General features: G+C 38.8%; 1 protein-coding gene across 4 annotated transcripts in view; it reads right to left on the reverse strand.

Annotated features, from left to right (window-relative positions):
* The window catches only part of MOSPD2 (motile sperm domain containing 2), a 38,107-nt gene extending 19,942 nt beyond the window's left edge, over window positions 1-18,165 (reverse strand). The window contains exons 1-7 of one of the 4 annotated variants that reach the window (XM_060770002.2): window positions 18,037-18,165; window positions 13,685-13,745; window positions 8,954-9,109; window positions 8,220-8,306; window positions 6,156-6,310; window positions 5,278-5,338; window positions 3,652-3,690 (exon numbers count right to left, since the gene is read on the reverse strand). In XM_060770002.2, coding sequence (XP_060625985.2) covers window positions 3,652-3,690; window positions 5,278-5,338; window positions 6,156-6,310; window positions 8,220-8,306; window positions 8,954-8,999 — 388 coding nt within the window. In that variant the 5' untranslated portion in view covers window positions 9,000-9,109; window positions 13,685-13,745; window positions 18,037-18,165. The other 3 variants (XM_060769998.2, XM_060769997.2, XM_060769999.2) reach the window with 3 other exon arrangements.
* Between the last annotated feature and the right edge of the window lie 160 nt (window positions 18,166-18,325).

Here is an 18,325-nt window from a genome sequence, read left to right on the forward strand (position 1 = left end):
AAAACTCTCTGCTTCATTCGGGAAAATGCTGCACTTGCAGAGCTCAGGCGGTGTTGTATTTCGGCGTCGATGTTGACTTTGGTGGAGAGGTGGCTGCCAAGGTAGCGGAAATGGTCGACATTTTCTAATGTTACACCATTAAGCTGTATCTCTGGCATTGGAGAGGGGACGGCTGGTGACTGCTGGAACAGCACTTTGGTTTTCTCGATGTTCAGTGATAGGCCAAGCTTTGTGTATGCTTCTGCAAAGGTGTTGAGAGTGGCTTGTAGATCTTCTTCTGTATGTGCACAGACGACATTGTCATCAGCATACTGGAGTTCTATAACAGATGTTGTTGTGACCTTGGTTTTGGCTTTCAGTCTGCTGAGGTTGAATAGCTTGCCGTCTGTCCGATAGATGATTTCCACTCCGGTGGGAAGCTTCCCATCAACAAGGTGAAGTATCATGGCGATGAAGATGGAGAATAAAGTTGGGGCAATAACACATCCCTGTTTGACACCCGATTCCACCTTAAATGGGTCACTTTGGGAGCCATTGCTGTCCAAGACTGTTGCCATCATGTCATCGTGGAGGAGCCGCAGGATGTTCACGAATTTGCTTGGGCACCCGATTTTGTGGAGGATGGTCCAGAGAGCGCTGCGATTCACTGTGTCGAATGCCTTTGCAAGGTCGATGAATGCCATGTACAGAGGTTGATTTTGTTCTCTGCATTTTTCTTGGAGCTGTCGTGCAGTGAAGATCATGTCCACAGTTCCTCTGGAGGGGCGGAAGCCGTTCTGGGATTCTGGGAGAGTGTCTTCTGAGAGGGGCAGAAGGCGGTTTGCAAGGATTCTTGCGAGGATTTTTCCAGCAGAGGTTAGAAGGGAGATACCTCGATAGTTTCCGCAGTCTGTTCTTTCCCCTTTTTTGAAGAGGGTGATGATGGTGGCATCCTTGAAGTCTGCTGGGATTTTCTCGGTCACCCACACTTTTTCTATGAGCTGGTGGAGTTGGTGTGTCAGCGCAGGTCCTCCCTCTTTAAAGATTTCAGCAGGGATCCCATCCGGTCCGCTGGCTTTGTTGTTCTTTTGTTGGCTGATGGCATTGCTGACTTCTTCCAAACTAGGCAGTGCTGCAAGCTCATCCCTGGTTTGTTGTTGCGGGATTTGTGAGAGGACCTCTTCGGCCACACTGGAGCTGCGGTTTAGGAGGCTTTGGTAGTGTTCTTTCCAACGTAGTGCAATTGACTTTTGGTCCTTCAGGAGTTTGGTTCCGTCTGATGAGCGTAGAGGCTGTATGCCATGGTTTCTTGGCCCATAGATGACCTTTGTGGCTTTGAAAAATCCTTGAGCATTATGGGTATCTGCCAGGTGTTGGATTTCTTCAGCCTTCTTTGTCCACCAGATGTTCTTGAGTTCTCTTGTCCTTCTTTGGACCTCAGCTTTTGCACTGGCGTAGATCTTTTTCTTAGCAGCACAGTGGATGTCTCTCTGCCATGTTTGGAAGGCTTTCCTTTTCTTGTTGATTAGCTGTTGGATCTCGATGTCATTTTCGTCAAACCAGTCTTGATGTTTCTTGGCTTGGTATCCAATAGTTTCTTCGCAGGCTTGGATGATGGAGGTCTTCAGTTTGTTCCAATGTTCCTCAACATTTTCGGGGTGTACTGTGGGTAGATGGTCCTTGAGTGCTGTTTGGAGATGGGCTCGCCTGGAGGGCTCCTGAAGGGCTTGGGTGTTCATTTTGCGCCTTGTCTTCCTTCCTTGGAGTCTGCGCTTGGGGGCGATCTTGATAGCCATCGTGGATCGGATTAGCCTGTGGTCGGTCCAGCAGTCGTCAGCACCTGTCATGGCTCTTGTGAGGAGCACGTCACAACGGTCTCTGGCACGTGTGATTACATAGTCTAAGAGGTGCCAGTGCTTTGACCGGGGGTGCTTCCATGATGTCTCGATGGACTGTCACCCCCCTCGATGGACTGTCACCTTGTCGTGGTGAGGGGGCTTGCGTGTTCCGATGAACCTGTGGGCACAACAACTGGAGTCCTGCACTCCCAGGAGTGGCCGCGGGGGAGGTCCCAGACCAAGCACAGTCCGAAGACCCAAAGACCTCAACGGCGGAGCAGGCGGAGGATAACATGGCACATGTTACAACGGCTGCGAAGGCGGAAGAAGGCTGCAACAGACTGAGAAGCCATGGTCATTGTGTTAAACTACATCACCAGTGGAACCTCATCTGTGAAGACTGTGTGTTGTTCAGTTGTGCACTGACCTCCACACATTAAAAAAACCCATGCACAGGCGTCTTCCAAAGAAAAGAAAAACAAACCAACCAAAGTCCCATGGCGATCAGCGAGTGGCGACGGGGGCAGGACTGTGAAATCTGGAAGCCCCTAGTCACAGACTGGCACATGGGCGGTGGGTACGGACTCAGTCGTTCTACCTCAAGGACTGAGGCAGTTGAGTAGTTCGGCAGCTGTATCCGCGACTGAGCAGCCCTATTGAGGACCCACTCTGCTCACCCCACACGGGGAGGGGGCTAGAAAAGGTGCCCTAAACATAGTCTGCCTCTCTCATCCCTGACTGGACTGCCGCGTCCAGTGGGGTCACCATCCTGCGGCCAAAAAAGAAAAATGAACTTCGGTACGTGGAACGTACGAACACTGATGGACAACAGTGGCAGTGAACGCCCCGAACGCAGAACTGCCATCATCGCAAGGGAGCTGGGACGCTTTAACATCGACATAGCAGCCCTTCAGGAGACCCGGAGAGCAGGAGAGGGACAGCTGAAGGAAGAAAAAGGAGGCTACACCTTCTTCTGGAAGGGACTGCCCGAAGAAGACCAAAGAATGCACGGAGTTGGCTTCGCCATCAGAAATGATCTGATGAAACATCTGTCCGAAGCACCCACTGGCATCAACGAACGACTCTCCACCCTCCGAATTGATCTTGCCAAAAACCAACGGGCAACCATCATAAGTGCCTATGCACCAACACTAGACGCCGATGAAGACATCAAGGAGAAATTCTACTGTCAGCTGGACACCGTCCTATCGGGGATACCTAAGGAGGACAAAATCATTCTCCTGGGGGACTTCAATGCAAGAGTCGGGCGAGACTTCGACCTGTGGCCAGGCACCATAGGAAAAGACGGGGTTGGAAACAGCAACTCAAATGGCATCCTGCTTCTCACCAAATGTGCGGAGCACAACCTTGTCATCACCAACACGCTCTTCCGCCAGAAAAACAAGTTCAGGATTCCCACCATCCACAAATAAATAGTTGAAACAAACCCTGATTTTGCCATTTTATATAAGGGACCCTGTTTACTACATCATTGTATATAATGGAACTTGAGCATCCATGGATATAAGTATGCATGGGGGTCCTGGAACCAAACACCAGAGGATACCAAGGGCCCACCGTTGTCTTAAGAATCACAACTGACATTCGAGGTTTTAAACCAAACATGTACAGGATACTTTACTGTGGTTGCTTTTTTTTTTTTTTTGGGGGGGGGGGGAGGGAGGATAGAACAAAACTGAAAAGGGCAATACACAAATACTATAGATATATTAGAACATTCCTGCTAACAATAAATCAGTAATGTTCTAATGAAGAAATTCTACTAAGATTCATTGCAGACTACATTTGAAGAAACTTTAAAATTGTATCTTACCATTCATTATCCAAGGCAATTCAAAGATCACAATTTTAGCTGCAAAAACACAAAGAGGATGTGTTCCCATTAAGGATGTAATATGCCAACCTTCAGAGTAATTAGTCTTTAATGACTTTTGTGAGACAAGTGTATCTTAAGAAAAAGCATACATTCCCAATTGCACTCTAACATGTAATGATAGAGAAAGCAGAATGATAAACCAAAATGCAATAACAAAAGTGGTACACATTCTCTGCGTGCGTACATCTATCTGTCTGTCTGCCTACAAGTTGCCTGTTGACTTATGGAAGTATCATACATTTCTGGGGGAGTGGGGGATACTTAGGCAAAGAATACTCAGAAAACTGCATACCTGAGACCTGAACTGACTTTTAAACTCAGTACCGATTATACTCAAATGACTTAACTAGATCCACTCTGAGAACATGCTCATCCTAAGCCTAGATCAGACCATTCAAAATTTGTCAGTTAAATGCTCATCAGCTGCACACACAATCCAGTGTGTTGCATATACCAATAAATCTTTGATTTACTATTTGTTAATACATCCTTTTAACACTGACCTAAACTTCCTATTTGCTGATATTTGTCCAGTACTTCTGCTTATTTGCCATTGTGTAGAAATGTAGACTGTAAACTCTTCAGGGATAAAATTACTCTTTTTTACTTAGGCGACTTTTTGAAGCTGAGTACAAAATGTGAATTTTATTTCTTGTGCATTTTACCAACTGTGATAAATAAATTTAAATAAAAATTCAAGGATGAAACCAGGAAATATTTATTTTCTGACATCACCGTACAAATCTATTTTTTTTGATGTGTTAATTATCTTAAATGCAAAATAATAAAAAATGCAATTGCAAACTGATTATGTAAGCAACCTGTAGTGGGGTATCCAGTGTAAATGGTTATTTCAAAGATATGAACAAAATGTTTTTCCAATCTAACTTATTTATGAGACAGAATTTCCCTGTGAGCCATCGCAACCTTGAGAATGGCTTTTCAAGTTGCAGGGCGGGGAGACTCACAAGTGTATTGTCATTTGGATTCTAATAATTTGACAGAATTTAACATTAGAATGTTTTTGGAATAGTTATGAAATGGAGTTGAACACAAGAAAGTAGTGCAACCAGATGAGCTCCAGAACCATGAGAAGAAATATGACTCCACTAGCTGTTCTGTGAACAACCTTATTAGTATCAGCTTGACTACTGGCAGTAATTCTGTGTCATCTTTCTACTACCTCGCCACTGCTATGGCTTATGAGGTAACTCAGAGAGGTGATTAAATTATGGGTGGTGAAACTTCCCAACTATGGGATAATCTTTAAATATGGCAGCCGTGAGCAATTATTTATGAGGCCCATGAGGTTACAAGAATGAAAAGATGTGCCATTCAGCATTTAGAGCCATTTCATCCCTGCTATAGAAGTGATGCTCACAAAATATCTAAAACTGGTATCAGTTCTTCACACTGCTGTACTGTTGGTATTGGTTAGTTTCGTTTTTCAAGTACTATCAGAATCAGCCACTTTATACCTCAAATCTAAAAAAAAACACCTTTCATTACTCAAGAATTTATATTTTCTTGATTTAGAATATAAATCAAAGCTATCATACTTACTGAGGTAATTAGGATAATAGACCTTAAAACAACCAATAATGTATCGCACAAAATCCAAGTCCTAAAACAAAGAATATTATCAATTAACAAAAACATCAAACCCTCTCAATAAATTTTTCAAAACTTCTAAGGAAGTTTAATTTAGCACATCCACTACTGATTTTCTCTAATTGCTTCAAAAGTCATAAAGAGTTTAAGAAGTAGGTCAGCATCATCTCTGGATAAAGGAACTGCTGAACAGGAAAATGAGACATGCTTCAGTATCTTCATGTCTGCATTGAGAGCAGCAAAATTATTTTTAAAACATTTATTTCCTTACTTGAAAACCTAGAAATTCAAAGGGGATTCTTAACCATTCCTATGAAGCATTTGCATGCTAGAATCAAGCAACATGTGCAAGTTATTATATATGGTCACATTATGTTTGCAAATCTGACGGTGACATATTGGATACATATAATTTCTTGTGGGATATTAAAAGTCAATATGGGCTAGATGTGCTGTCAGAAGGGACTTGGCTGTCTTGGCACAGACATACATTATCAAAAGTTACTATTTTAAGTGGCAATACAATGCTGAAAGAGTTGTGAAAATAGGTATCAATCCTGTGAATTTCACTAGAAGTTTATTACAAAACATGACTGTATCACTTTCTGCAATTATGCAAGTAGCACACCTATGTCATTAAGCAGCAAGTTTCAGCTGCAATTCATGAACCTGTCAATCCAGAACATTTAGATTTATACCAGAGGGCAAAGAACGAATTTAAATCTAATTTAAATTAATTTTAAGTATGCGTACATAATGTTATTCATGTTTCCAACATAAAGCAACATTCAAGATATAGCACCAAGATGAAAAACATAAAGCATGCTTACTATGTTACTCAGTCCAGTTTCAGCCATGTCAAACACCACTGTCAAAGGCTTGCCATTTTCCCTTTTTGCATAGCGCTCTAACCAAAAAGCTACTAGTTTCTTTTTTTCAAATTGAGTTTTAGGATCTTTTGTATGAAGTTTCACCCTGAACCAAACTAATGGGGAAACAAACAAATATACATATATGTCAGAAAGATAAGGAATAACTTAGACTTGTTCCTAAGTGAAAATGACACTTTCATTTTATAAGTTATACAGTACAATCTCTACATAATAAGAATGTCCCAACATAAGTACGTCTTAATGTACAAGTCCTCACTCAGCCTAGAGCACGCATGGGCAAACTTTGGCCCTCCTGGTGTTTTGGACTTCAACTCCCAGAAATCCCAGCCAATTTACTGGCTGTTAGAAATTGTGGGAGTTGAAGTCACAACACCCAGAAGGCTGAAGTTTGCCCATGCCTGGCCTAGAGTGACGTTTTGATATCCGAATGCTGTTTTGACCTATGAACAGTGCAAAAGAGGCCTCTTTGCCCCTTAAACCAGTGCTAATGCAAGGCAGACAGAAAAAGCAGCTCTGGCTCTTCCTGCAAGGAAGAAGCTCCAGCTCAATGTGATTGCTTCCCATACACATTCTGGGAGGAGTCCAATCCAGAGATTCCACACCAGAAATTGCAGTCCACCCTGGTGAAGCGAGCCTCAGCTTAAACATCAAGTACTGTATCTTTCATTACTGTATGTTTTGCTTCAAAAACAGAAGCAGAGGGAGAGAGAGAGAGGTTGGAATTACAGTATGAAGAAAATGAAAGTGTTTTGCCTTGCCATCACATATTTTGTTGACTCAAATGTGCTTCCTTGCCACAGTGGCTGGATGGAACCAAGCACTGCCAACCCTAAATATTTAATACATTATTTGTTATTTATAAAGTACATTTCCTTACTTAAAAACACATAACAAAAATGTTGTGGTTTTCAGGGGACAGGAATGGATTATTAGCATTTCATTAGCAAAATTTGCTTTGAGATAAGAACATTTTGACTTAAGAACACAGTTACAGAACAAATTAATTTTTTAAATCAAGGTATCACTATAAATTTTCTTTTATATCACAGCATGTCAATTATGATTATTTCTTCTTATAGTTGTTTTCCAAAATATTATAGTAAATGATGACAAATGAAAGACATTTGATGCTGAGAAAGGGAAACTTAAGCATTGTGATGATCTGCTTCTACAGCATGTAAACTTGTATTTGTACTCTAGACAATTAGGAAAAGTTGTAAGCCTGGAGTACAAATACAAGTTTACACACTATAGAAGCAGCCCATCACAATGCTTAAATTTCCCCTTTCTTAGGAGAAAGAGTTTAACCCATTGCGCCACCAGGGGCTCCTTCTAAGCAAGTGAGCACAGATTGCTAGACAAAGGTCGGTATTGATTCTGGATACAGCTGATATCAAAGTTGCCATGCAAAGGAGGAAAAATACCACTAGATAACCAGGAAGTGACAGTAAACTCACAATTGCTGTCTTTTATATGTATTATTAAATCCTTTTAAAAAACATTTTTCTAACATTCTTGCTTCTCACAGATACAGATGTCAAAAGCTTGAATCTATATAAATAAAAATGTAATATCCTTTTGTGGGATTAACATAACTCAAAAACCACTGGACGAATTGACACCACATTTGGACACAATACACCGATCAGGCCAATGAGTGACCACCTCTCATAAAAACACTCAAAAACACAGCAGAAGAGACATAAAAAGCCAAAAAATAAAAATTACAACACGTGCGCAAAACCACATATGTATACTCAAACACACACATATACACAATATATACACACATATACACACACAAAAAATACATATACACAGACTAGGCCACAGCAACGTGTGGCAGGGGACGGCTAGTTGATAATGAACCATACTTAAAGCCACTGAAATCAAGATTTTAGACCAGTGGGAGCCAATGCTATAATAGCATGAGGTTTCCTTATACTGAAAATCTATCTTTTGATGCATCAATAAATACATAAAATAAGAAATCTGACTTACATATTTTATGGCCTTCCTTGTCATAACCATGCAGATAAAGGGAACCATTATCAAATAACCACTTTGGAAGTGAAGATTCAGTCAAGTCTGTAGAAAAAATATAGTTAGAAAAGCACATATTATGATATCACAAAACTCCAAAGTCCTCCAAACATAGAAAGACATAATTTATGTTGGCCACCTGAATTTATATACACAACTATGTTCACATTAAAAAAATATGAATCTGGACTTTAAAATAGTTTATAATTTTAATAGTTAAGGTGTCCATACTTCTCACTCTGATGATAAAAGGAAGATACGTAAGACTAAGAATTTGTCAGCCCAAGCACAATAGTCATCTTGATTTTTGCATATTAGGAAGAGTGCCCCTAAGATTAAATAAGCCATCATAGTGGAAATATAAGAAACAATCTGACAGTTAAAAATTAAATAGCACAAATTAGGTTTAAAAAATGTAGACTAGACCTACTATTCATTATTTGGGACCAGCCCAAGAATTAAAATTTCCATATAGCTGGATTTGTATTCACATATGTATGTGTATTTATTAGCCATTTTCAGTCCTTTCTTGATGCTTTGAGGTTGCTGTATTTTTAGTCCAATTTTGTGACAACAGATAATTAGTTGGGGTCATTTACAATCCTGTGATAACTTAATCCAGGAATAAATATAGAGATATAGTGCAATTCACCTGAAAAAGTATACATTTTTAACTTGGTTACAAATCTTACCATGAACTGCATATTCTTTCCTCCACTGAAAACTTTCATCTATCATCTTCAGTGTATCATCCACAATATCATGCCTCCATAGTAGGAAATTTTCAACCCAGGTATCATCTTGCTGTAGTCTCTCCAAATCTCTGGAATCATATTTATCTGTTTTTGCTAAACCATGAAATAAAAATGACAAAAATACTTAAAACTTTGGTATATAAGGCAAGTCTTCTAATACTGTGAACAAAAATACTACTGTGTGGTAAGATCATATTGGGAATGGCTGACAGCACATCGGAAGATAAGGATTACAACACACACAAAAGCTCTAATTAGACCCAGCTCATTTCAACACTCAAGCAACAAGAAACTACTACTTACCATAAAATACAATATAATAATAATAATAATAATAATAATGATAATAATAATAATAATAATAATTTTATTACCCGCCTGTATCCAGCTTGAGGCAGGATACAACATCATTAAAATAAGAGATAAAACACTATTAAGACATACAACAAAATACAGAGTTAAAATACAAATTAATATCCACTGATAGAGTGCAGATTAAAATTCACAATTTAAAATTGATTGGGTAGGCCTGCCAGAAGAGATGAGTCTTTAATTGTCTCTTAAATTCCAACAGCTGATCTAACTGTCTGAGCAATTCCAGCAGGTAACTTCAGGGTCTTGGGGCAGCTAATGAAAAGGTCATCTGGGTAACGGTTGCCGGTTAGGTTCTGTTAGGCTAAAGTAGGCCTCCTGAAATCTCAAAGAATCTATTAGCCTTTGTGGGAGGACCATTTTAATAGATCTTCCACCCCTGTAGGAGTAGGTTGTAGCTGTAATACTAGCCCTGACTAGAAGGTGATCTGTCTATGACAACTCAGAGGTATTGATCATCTCCACTCACAGATCTGTATGTTCTGAGCTGAAAACCACATCCAGGGTATGAACTTCTGAATGTGTAGGTCCAGAAACCTACAAATAGGCCCATGTTTGTCATGAATATCATAAATACCAGAGCTGCCTCAACAAACTGGCCTCCAGTGGTACGTTGAAGTTATTCAGAAGCAAAAGTCTGGGCAACTCCAACATTTCCGAGACCAGTTCCATGAGCTTGGCCAGGAAGTCTGTTAGGCAGCAGGATGAACAGTACATTAACATAATCCCTAGTCTAACTCTGGTTTTCAGACTCAGGTACACACATTCAATGTGATTCAGCTCTCTACTTCACACACAGCATAACGAAAATGATACCTCTGTGTATCATCTGGTGGAAAACCCAAGGATGATGCTGTTGAACTCATATCCTTCTTTGGATTTCTTGGATTAACACAAGCAATTTATGATTACTGTGAACAAAATGCTGGACTACATAAGTTTAATGACAGATGTCTCTTCTTTGGTATGATTCAGCATGGCATTTGTTTTTTTTAATTCTTATCTGATTAATCAGAGCCTAGCTGCTTATCCAGTCTTTTTCAAACTCTGCTTCTCTAGGTGTTTTGGACTTCAAGTCCCAGAAATCCCAGTCAGTTTACCAGCTGTTAGGAACTGTGAGAGCTCAAGTCCAAAATATCTGGAGAAGCAGAGTTTGAGAAACACGGCTTATACAATTTAATGTACAAGTCTTACAGTCAAAACTAGGCAAACATATTTGTAAAACATGATGGCTATTAGCAAACAGGTTTTAATTCATATCCCACAAAAATAAGGAACTTAGATACCAAGAAAAGTGCTATGCCTCATGCTGCATATAATAAAAAAGGCTGCTATAGAAACTCCAGAGGTTAGGTCTACATCAAATAAATAGTATAACACAATACAACGTAGTAAGCATAATATTTAACAAATATAAAATTAAACAATGGGGTTTTTTTAAAAAAAAACTAACAAACATTAGTTTATGAAACTAGTTAATTTTTTCTTTATTTAATTCAAGAAAAATTAACAAAAAAGTTCCAAAAGTATTCTGGACTTCACACAATTATCTAAAATTGAAATTATTTCCACAAAATGCTTCATCCACATTCCCAAAACTACATCTGGGCTGGGGGGGGGGGGGATCATGTGCCTTTGGATTCCTGCATTAAGCTTTTACTAACAAATGTCAACAAATGAACTGGAAGATCTTGTCTGTCTATAAGCAGACTTTAAAATATAGACAGAAGTTCCTGCTTTGCCTAATCATATCATCCTTCAGATTGCTCTACCAAAAAACCTTTAGTCATATTTTACCAAACCCATCACACTCCTAAATAACTCTTCTATTATTTCAATGGTGTTAACTACATCACAACTTGAGACACACTTTTTCTGTTCTTGGAAAAGGTGTTTTCACACCAGAATGTGATGGAAATAAGAAACAAAGATATTTACCTTTAACAGCAGTTAAAGCAATGGCAAGCTAATCTATATTCCATCTATGTATATTATTCAATAGTTTCACAACATCTAATTATGCTAATATTGGGAAGAAGTCTGTGCTCAAATATCTTATTGTATTTTAAAATATTGTGTATGAGAAAAAGTCCTAACATTGCAAACCTGCTTGAAATGTTGTTGTATTTTTTAATTATTAACTTAACTTTTATATGTAAAACAATACACAGGGAGAAAACTAGTAACACTATGAAAGTATTGAAGAATGATACAGTACAAAAGCAAACAAAAACACATATTCTAAAAAAAAAAAACCTAAATGCTACAAACTACAAATAAAAGAGAAATAATTGACTTCAACTTCTCAACTGGTGGTTGTAGTTGTCATAAAAATCCAAATAGTGTCATAATTAATTTCCAAAGTTATTAAAATAGTACCTTAATTCTACAATAATAGAAAACCTTACTATTCTTCAAATCTTAGATCACATCTAAGAAACAAGCAAATATATAATTTTGGAATTCTTTTCCTTTTGCCTTTTTTGGTAGAAAAATAGAATTAAGAGAAGTATATATTATAAAAACAAACTGAACTATTTATGCAATACCTATAGAAGAGGATATTAATATGAAAATTAATATCCTCTTCACACATAGAAAATTAGCAGTAAGGGGAAAGTATATGTCAGTCCTAATTCATATTATGACTATTTTTGCAATTTAACTGCTTACTTAATGGATAAAAGGCATCTAGACTAGGTATGGACTAAACGATAAAAATATGGTACAGCCTTTCCTTATAAACAGAATTATGTAGCAAGAAGAACCCTGCACTATTCTTTCTGATTGGGTTGATCTGAAAGGAATAAAATTTCAGCAGAGAACATGCACTCTCCGTAGACAGTTCAGAAGTGACTATATGGAATTTGGATCAGAGCTAATGTCACTGGTTCCCAGGATATAACTGGTAGAACACAACTGGCCTGAATGCAAACTTAATGTTAGTCTTCTCTCTCTCTCACTCACTCTTTCTGTCAGTACCTGTTGACCTTTGGCAACTATATGAATTTCATCTGGCTTTCTTAGGGAATACTAAGAGGTGGTTCTTCTTCAGAATTCTAGACCATACATCTGAATGTGCTTTTGATTAAACAATCCTGCTGATTCTCAGGTACTAAAAATTCATATTCTAAGCACACTTACAAGTATGTAAATAGGAATACACTTGTTACTATAATGCATTATTATTTTCATTACAATAAGCTATATTTATTAAGCTATAGTTCTGAATGTTACTAAAGAAGCAACAAGTGTTTCAGAACTTGTATTCAGTAAAAAAAATTTTCCATTATAATGCATGGCTGAAAAATAAGATCAAATCCCAAACATAGCAATCCAATTCTAGATAGTGATTTCTGATTAAAATGAACCAATTTTTGGTGCTGAAGTAGTCCATTAGGGCTACAATTCTGTACACAATTCTTGTTTACTTTCAAAACAGTTTTTGATTTAGGCCACATGTGACTAATTTAAGAATGTGTGAGCCACTGAGTCATCACATTGGTATGCGAAGAGCTACACCTTAAGAGCTGTTATCAGAAGCCAACAATTAATTGATTACCTAGATAACAATCAAATCCATGGGAGCAGATGAGTGCAGCTTTCAATAAAGAAAGACATTTATTTTAAATATTTAAATAAAAGGACATAACATTTCCTTACTGTAACATGTTTCCTTTACTCATAAATGCTGGAACAATCAAAATCATTGCTTCCAAGGAGGCAGTGCAATGGAGGAGGAAAACACTTGCCACTAATTATGGTACAAAGAGGCTTGGAACATTTTTAGAGGGCACAAATCTGAACAAGTACATCCACAATTCTAAATGCTTACACTTTCAGAGCCTGCATAGTGCTGTGGGTTGAGTGTTGGGACTACAAATCTGGAGCTAGGCTTTGAATTCTTCCTCAGCCATAGAAATCCATTTGAGAAAATCATGCCCCCCTCTACATTGTCCTTATGTCCCAAGATCTGATTCCAGATTATTTGCTTATCCCATATTATACGGCAGTGGAGACTCATATAATCCAGTTCAAAGCAGATAACCTGGGAACAGATCCTGGGACATAAGAACAGTGTGGAAGGGGCCTCAGTCTCATAAGAAAGCCAAGGCAAAACCCCTCAGAGCAAATTTTGCAAAACAAAAAACAAAACCCCAAATAAATCATGATAGCTCTTAGTGGCACCACAGAATGAAACCGCCTTTGTACTCCATGCATACTGTTACAAACTCAGATGCAGGAAAGCATAACATAAAGTAAAGAAATAGTTATGAATACAAGGAAGACACCAACCTGGAACATATTCCGCTTCAAAACGTTGTCTGGTTTCACATATTAATGAAGTCTTGTCCTGCTGAATTAGAAAGAAAGAGGTTTTCAAACATCTCTTAACACGGGGGTGGACAGACTCCAGATTTATCCTATCTACTTAATTAAAAACTAATTAACTGATTTTAAAGTAAATCTCAGAGATGGGAACAAAAGACAGATATTTACAAGAACACGCACGGTTCCTTTGGGCATATTGTGTGCCTATCATGTTTCTTTTCATACTAAGACTGATGTGAACTTCTGGGTTTCACAGAAATTCATTCATGGTGACAAAGTGATTTTATTATTTGACTTGTTAGAATTGAAATCCAGAAACTCTTGAAAATTGCTATAAGTTAGTCAACAAAACTACATTCAACTCATTTCCCTACCTTCAAATAGAAAGACTGTAATCTCAAAATCACCAAATTTGTGAAAAGGATAGTAAGAGATGTTGATAACAAAAATGAAGATCAAAGATAAAAAGAACAATGATATGAAATCTTACAGAGTTATTACGAAAGCAGTGTTCTCATCCATCTGATCTTTGAAAAAAGCTAGAACATTTAATAGGATCTTTCTGAAAGGTCAGTGCATCAAACTACACTTGTGAAAAGGACAGATACTACCAAATTTTGAGTATGGTGGGAAGTTACCATAATAGAAGAATACTCAAAATATCAAAAATATTAGTGTTTTCTCCCTACAGAAAGCATGGCTTAAAATCAGAAGCCTGGTTTTATCAACTTTCCTCTAGTAGAGGCACCTTCCACAAAATCATACCAGACTTTTTAACCTCTTAAACACCACCAAAAGTGAGGATATCAATTCTGGACTGCTAGACCAAAGTAAATAAGGGATGCCCCCCAAACACATGCATTTTAACAGCTTATAATACTAAACAATTTTCTTGCCATTTTTAATAATAAAAAACCACATACTCCTTTAACAGGATTGGAAATTCCAACAGTACAAAAGAGAAACTTTAAGCAAGATTTTGCAACTCTGTTTTCTGACAAGGTCAACAGTCCGGAGGTGACAATTTGAATATCTCACATACAATTGTAATTCAAGATGAAATTTGTAACTCAGATTCAATCCTCATGATAATATTTATTCTTCAAAATCAATGTATTTCTTAGCCTTCAATAATCACCAAAGATACAAGGTATTAATGTCTGTGTATGTGTGTATATGCACATACACACATACAGACTGAGCATCTCATCCAAAATGCTTGGAACCAAAAGTGTTCCATATTTTGGAGTTGGAATAATGAGAGATTCCAGTGATGGGACTCAACTCTAAACACAACATTCATTTATGTTTCATATGTACCTTACATGCAGCGCCTGAGGGTAATTTAATACAAAATATTTGATTATTTCATGCTTGAAACACAATTTGGGTACAGTGAGCCACCAGAAGGCAAAGATGTCACTGTTCTCAGCCATGCAAGTGGGCAATTTTGGAATATTTCAGAATTTTGGGCAATTAAAAACATGTCTGTGTACCCAAGCAGAGGGTTAAGGTTTTAAGAAATATGGACCGGAATGAGAATATGGCTTTTAACATCATTTGTGTTTTTTTACATGTTTTATTAAGTTATGTATGTATGTATGTATGTATTTGTTGGCATTGAATACTTGTATTTTATGATATTACAACTCCGAGTCCTCTATGGGGAGATGGGGCAGGATACAAATAAAATTTATTATTATTATTATTATTATTATTATTATCGCAGAGGTTAAGATCTTCTGGGGAGGTCCTGCTCTCAGATCCACCTGCTTCGCAAGTGCATTTGGTGGTGACGAGACAGGGCCTTCTCAGTGATGGCTCCTTGGCTCTGGAAGTCTCCCCAGTGAGATTAGATCAACACCCTCCCTCCTGGCCTTTAGCAAGAAAGCAAAGGCGTGGTTGTGGGACTTTTGATTAGGAAAGTAATGCAGTACAAGAAATAAATATGGAATGTGTGCAATCGATATTTGGAATGGCCCCGGTCTATGAGTTTGGATCATGTGATTTTAATGTTTATATTAGGTGGTTTTAATTTTTATGTCTACATGTAGTTTTATCTTATGTTTAATTGCCTTGTTGATTTTAATGAATAGTTATATGTTTTGTTTAGATTTATGATTTGGTTTTATATGTTTGTGAGGGATTTAATTTTGCCATTATTTGTTGTAAACCGTTTTGAGTCCCCCCTGGGGTGAGAAAAGCGGTAAATAAATACAGTAATAATAATAAACCTTATTTGTATACTGGCCTATCTCCCCTAGGGGACCCAGAGCAGTTTCCACATATGCAAAATAAATAATAAATAAATTATTATAGATAGATAGATAGTCCCCTGTGGGGTGAGAAGGGCAGAAAATAAATATTGTAAATAGATTGATAGATAGACAGACAGGCAATTCCTGGGCTATAAACATCTCACTTACAAACGACACACAGTTAATAATGAAGGTGAGACAACAGGAAGAAATCTACCTCTAGGAAGTGAAATTTGCTCCTGAAAGAGTGATCATGGGGGAAGGTATCTCCAATGAAGTTTTATGCCCAACCTTTGTTTCCACAAGCCATTTTTTTTCAAATCCAATTATTACAGGGACAGAAAGTGAGGTGAAATCTTCTGAACAGGGGCACAGACAGCAAAACAAACACCACAGGTGTGTTCACCTTTCCCGATACTATCCAAAGTTAATTTTTGGCTGGTGTTATGCCTAAAGATATGCCTGTCCTAATTTATAAGCAAATTTAACTTAAGAACTACATAATCTATCTTGTTCGTAAGTTGGGAACTGCATATCACTGACACACAAACACACATATAAGTGTGTTTATTTTATTTTTAAACCACTTTGATTTTTTTAAAAAAGGGTATACATAACATGTGTATATATACCTGTGTGTATACATAATATACACCTTTACATATAATTAAAGTAACTTTATATATATATATATATATATATATATATATATACTATCTGTGCCCTGCCACGAGTTGCTGTGGCCCAGTCTGTTGATCTGAAAAATAAAGTAATGAAAAAGTGTTGGTTTCTAATATATGTAATTTCTTTATGCTTGTGGGTAAACAGTATTTCTTGCTGTTTCTTTGCCAGTGTTGATGTGGAGAGTGTCTGGTTTGCCCACCCTGGAACATGCAAGATATCATTGTCCTTCTTCAGGGGTCCCTTTCAAATCTATGATACTATATCAGTGTGTGTGTGTGTGTGTGTGAGTCATATCTGACTATCTATCTATCTATCTATATGGCTGGATGGCTCTTTGTCAGGAGGACATTGATTATGTTTTCTTGCCCTGAAGGGAGTTGGATTGGATGGCCTTAAGTATTTTCTGCTTGTCATGGGGGAAGTTTGCCCCCGATTCTGTCGTTCGTGAGGTTCAGAATGCTCTTTGATTGTAGGTGAACCGTGAATCCCAGTGACTACAACTCCCAAATGTCAAGGTCTATTTCCCCCAAAGTCCATCTGTGTTCGTATTTGGGCGTATTGAGTGCTTGTGCCAAGTTTGGTCCAGGTCCATCATTGTTTGAGTCCACAATGCTCTCTGGATGTAGGTGAACTACAACTCCCAAACTCAAGGTCAATGCCCACCAAACCCTTCCAATATTTTCTGATGGTCATGGGAGTTCTGTGTGCTACGTTTGGTTCAATTCCATCGCTGGTGGAGTTCAGAATGCTCTTTGATTGTAGGTGAACTATAAATCCCAGCAACTACAACTCCCAAATGACAAAATCATAATCTTTGAGTGATGGTCACTCCTTTTGTTGTGAGACGTTTTGTTACCAAATTTGGTGTGATTTCGTTCATTGGTTCTTTGGTTTTTAAGGTATTCATTATGCACAGATAATTTATGTGTGTGTGTGTGTGTGTTTTAGCTGCATTTACCTGTGAGCTGCCTTGAGTCCCACTTCTGGGGGAAGGCGACATACAAATGAAGAAATAATTATACTTTTTTGAGGGGGGGCGGGGGAGAAACTCTCTTCAGAGGCCCTCAAATCACCTCACTCCACTTCTTCCCGACTTGGCACTTGATGCAAACCCCGCTCTTCTCCCAGCGGGGCTTCTGGACGGGGCCTGCGGCCTTCTCCATCCCTCTCCTCCATCCCCGGTCCCTCCCATCCAAACACTCACCTCCGCCATCGTCCTGCCGGCCGCTCGAGAGAAGCGCCTTCAGCGAAAAAGAGAGTGAGGGAGGCAGGAAGAAGAAAAAAAAAAGGAGAGCGCGCGAGCGAGCGAGGCGCCGAGCGCGTGACGCACCGCCCAAGCAATACCCGGCCTCAGCGAGTGGGCACGCGCCTCACCTTCGGTGACAATCCCTCTCCCGAACCAATCCGCTCCCTTCCCTTCAGAAGCCGTGAGTGGTTTTTTTTTTCCCCTCCAAAGTTAACACTCACGCGCGTGCGCGAACGCTCGCGCAGGCACGTCAAGCTCCCACCTTCTACTTCCTCGCTCCACTACTTTCCCTGCGTCATGCCGTCCTTAGCATGACAGGACAGCCAATCCTCATTGCTTCCTCGTTGTTGTGCCCGCCCCCTTGTTTCCAAGGTCCAATGACAGTACGCGACGTCAGCCTCTCCCGCCTGTTTCCGC

This window comes from Anolis sagrei, chromosome 3, assembly GCF_037176765.1.
Source record: "Anolis sagrei isolate rAnoSag1 chromosome 3, rAnoSag1.mat, whole genome shotgun sequence".
Taxonomy (NCBI): Eukaryota; Metazoa; Chordata; class Lepidosauria; order Squamata; family Dactyloidae; genus Anolis; species Anolis sagrei.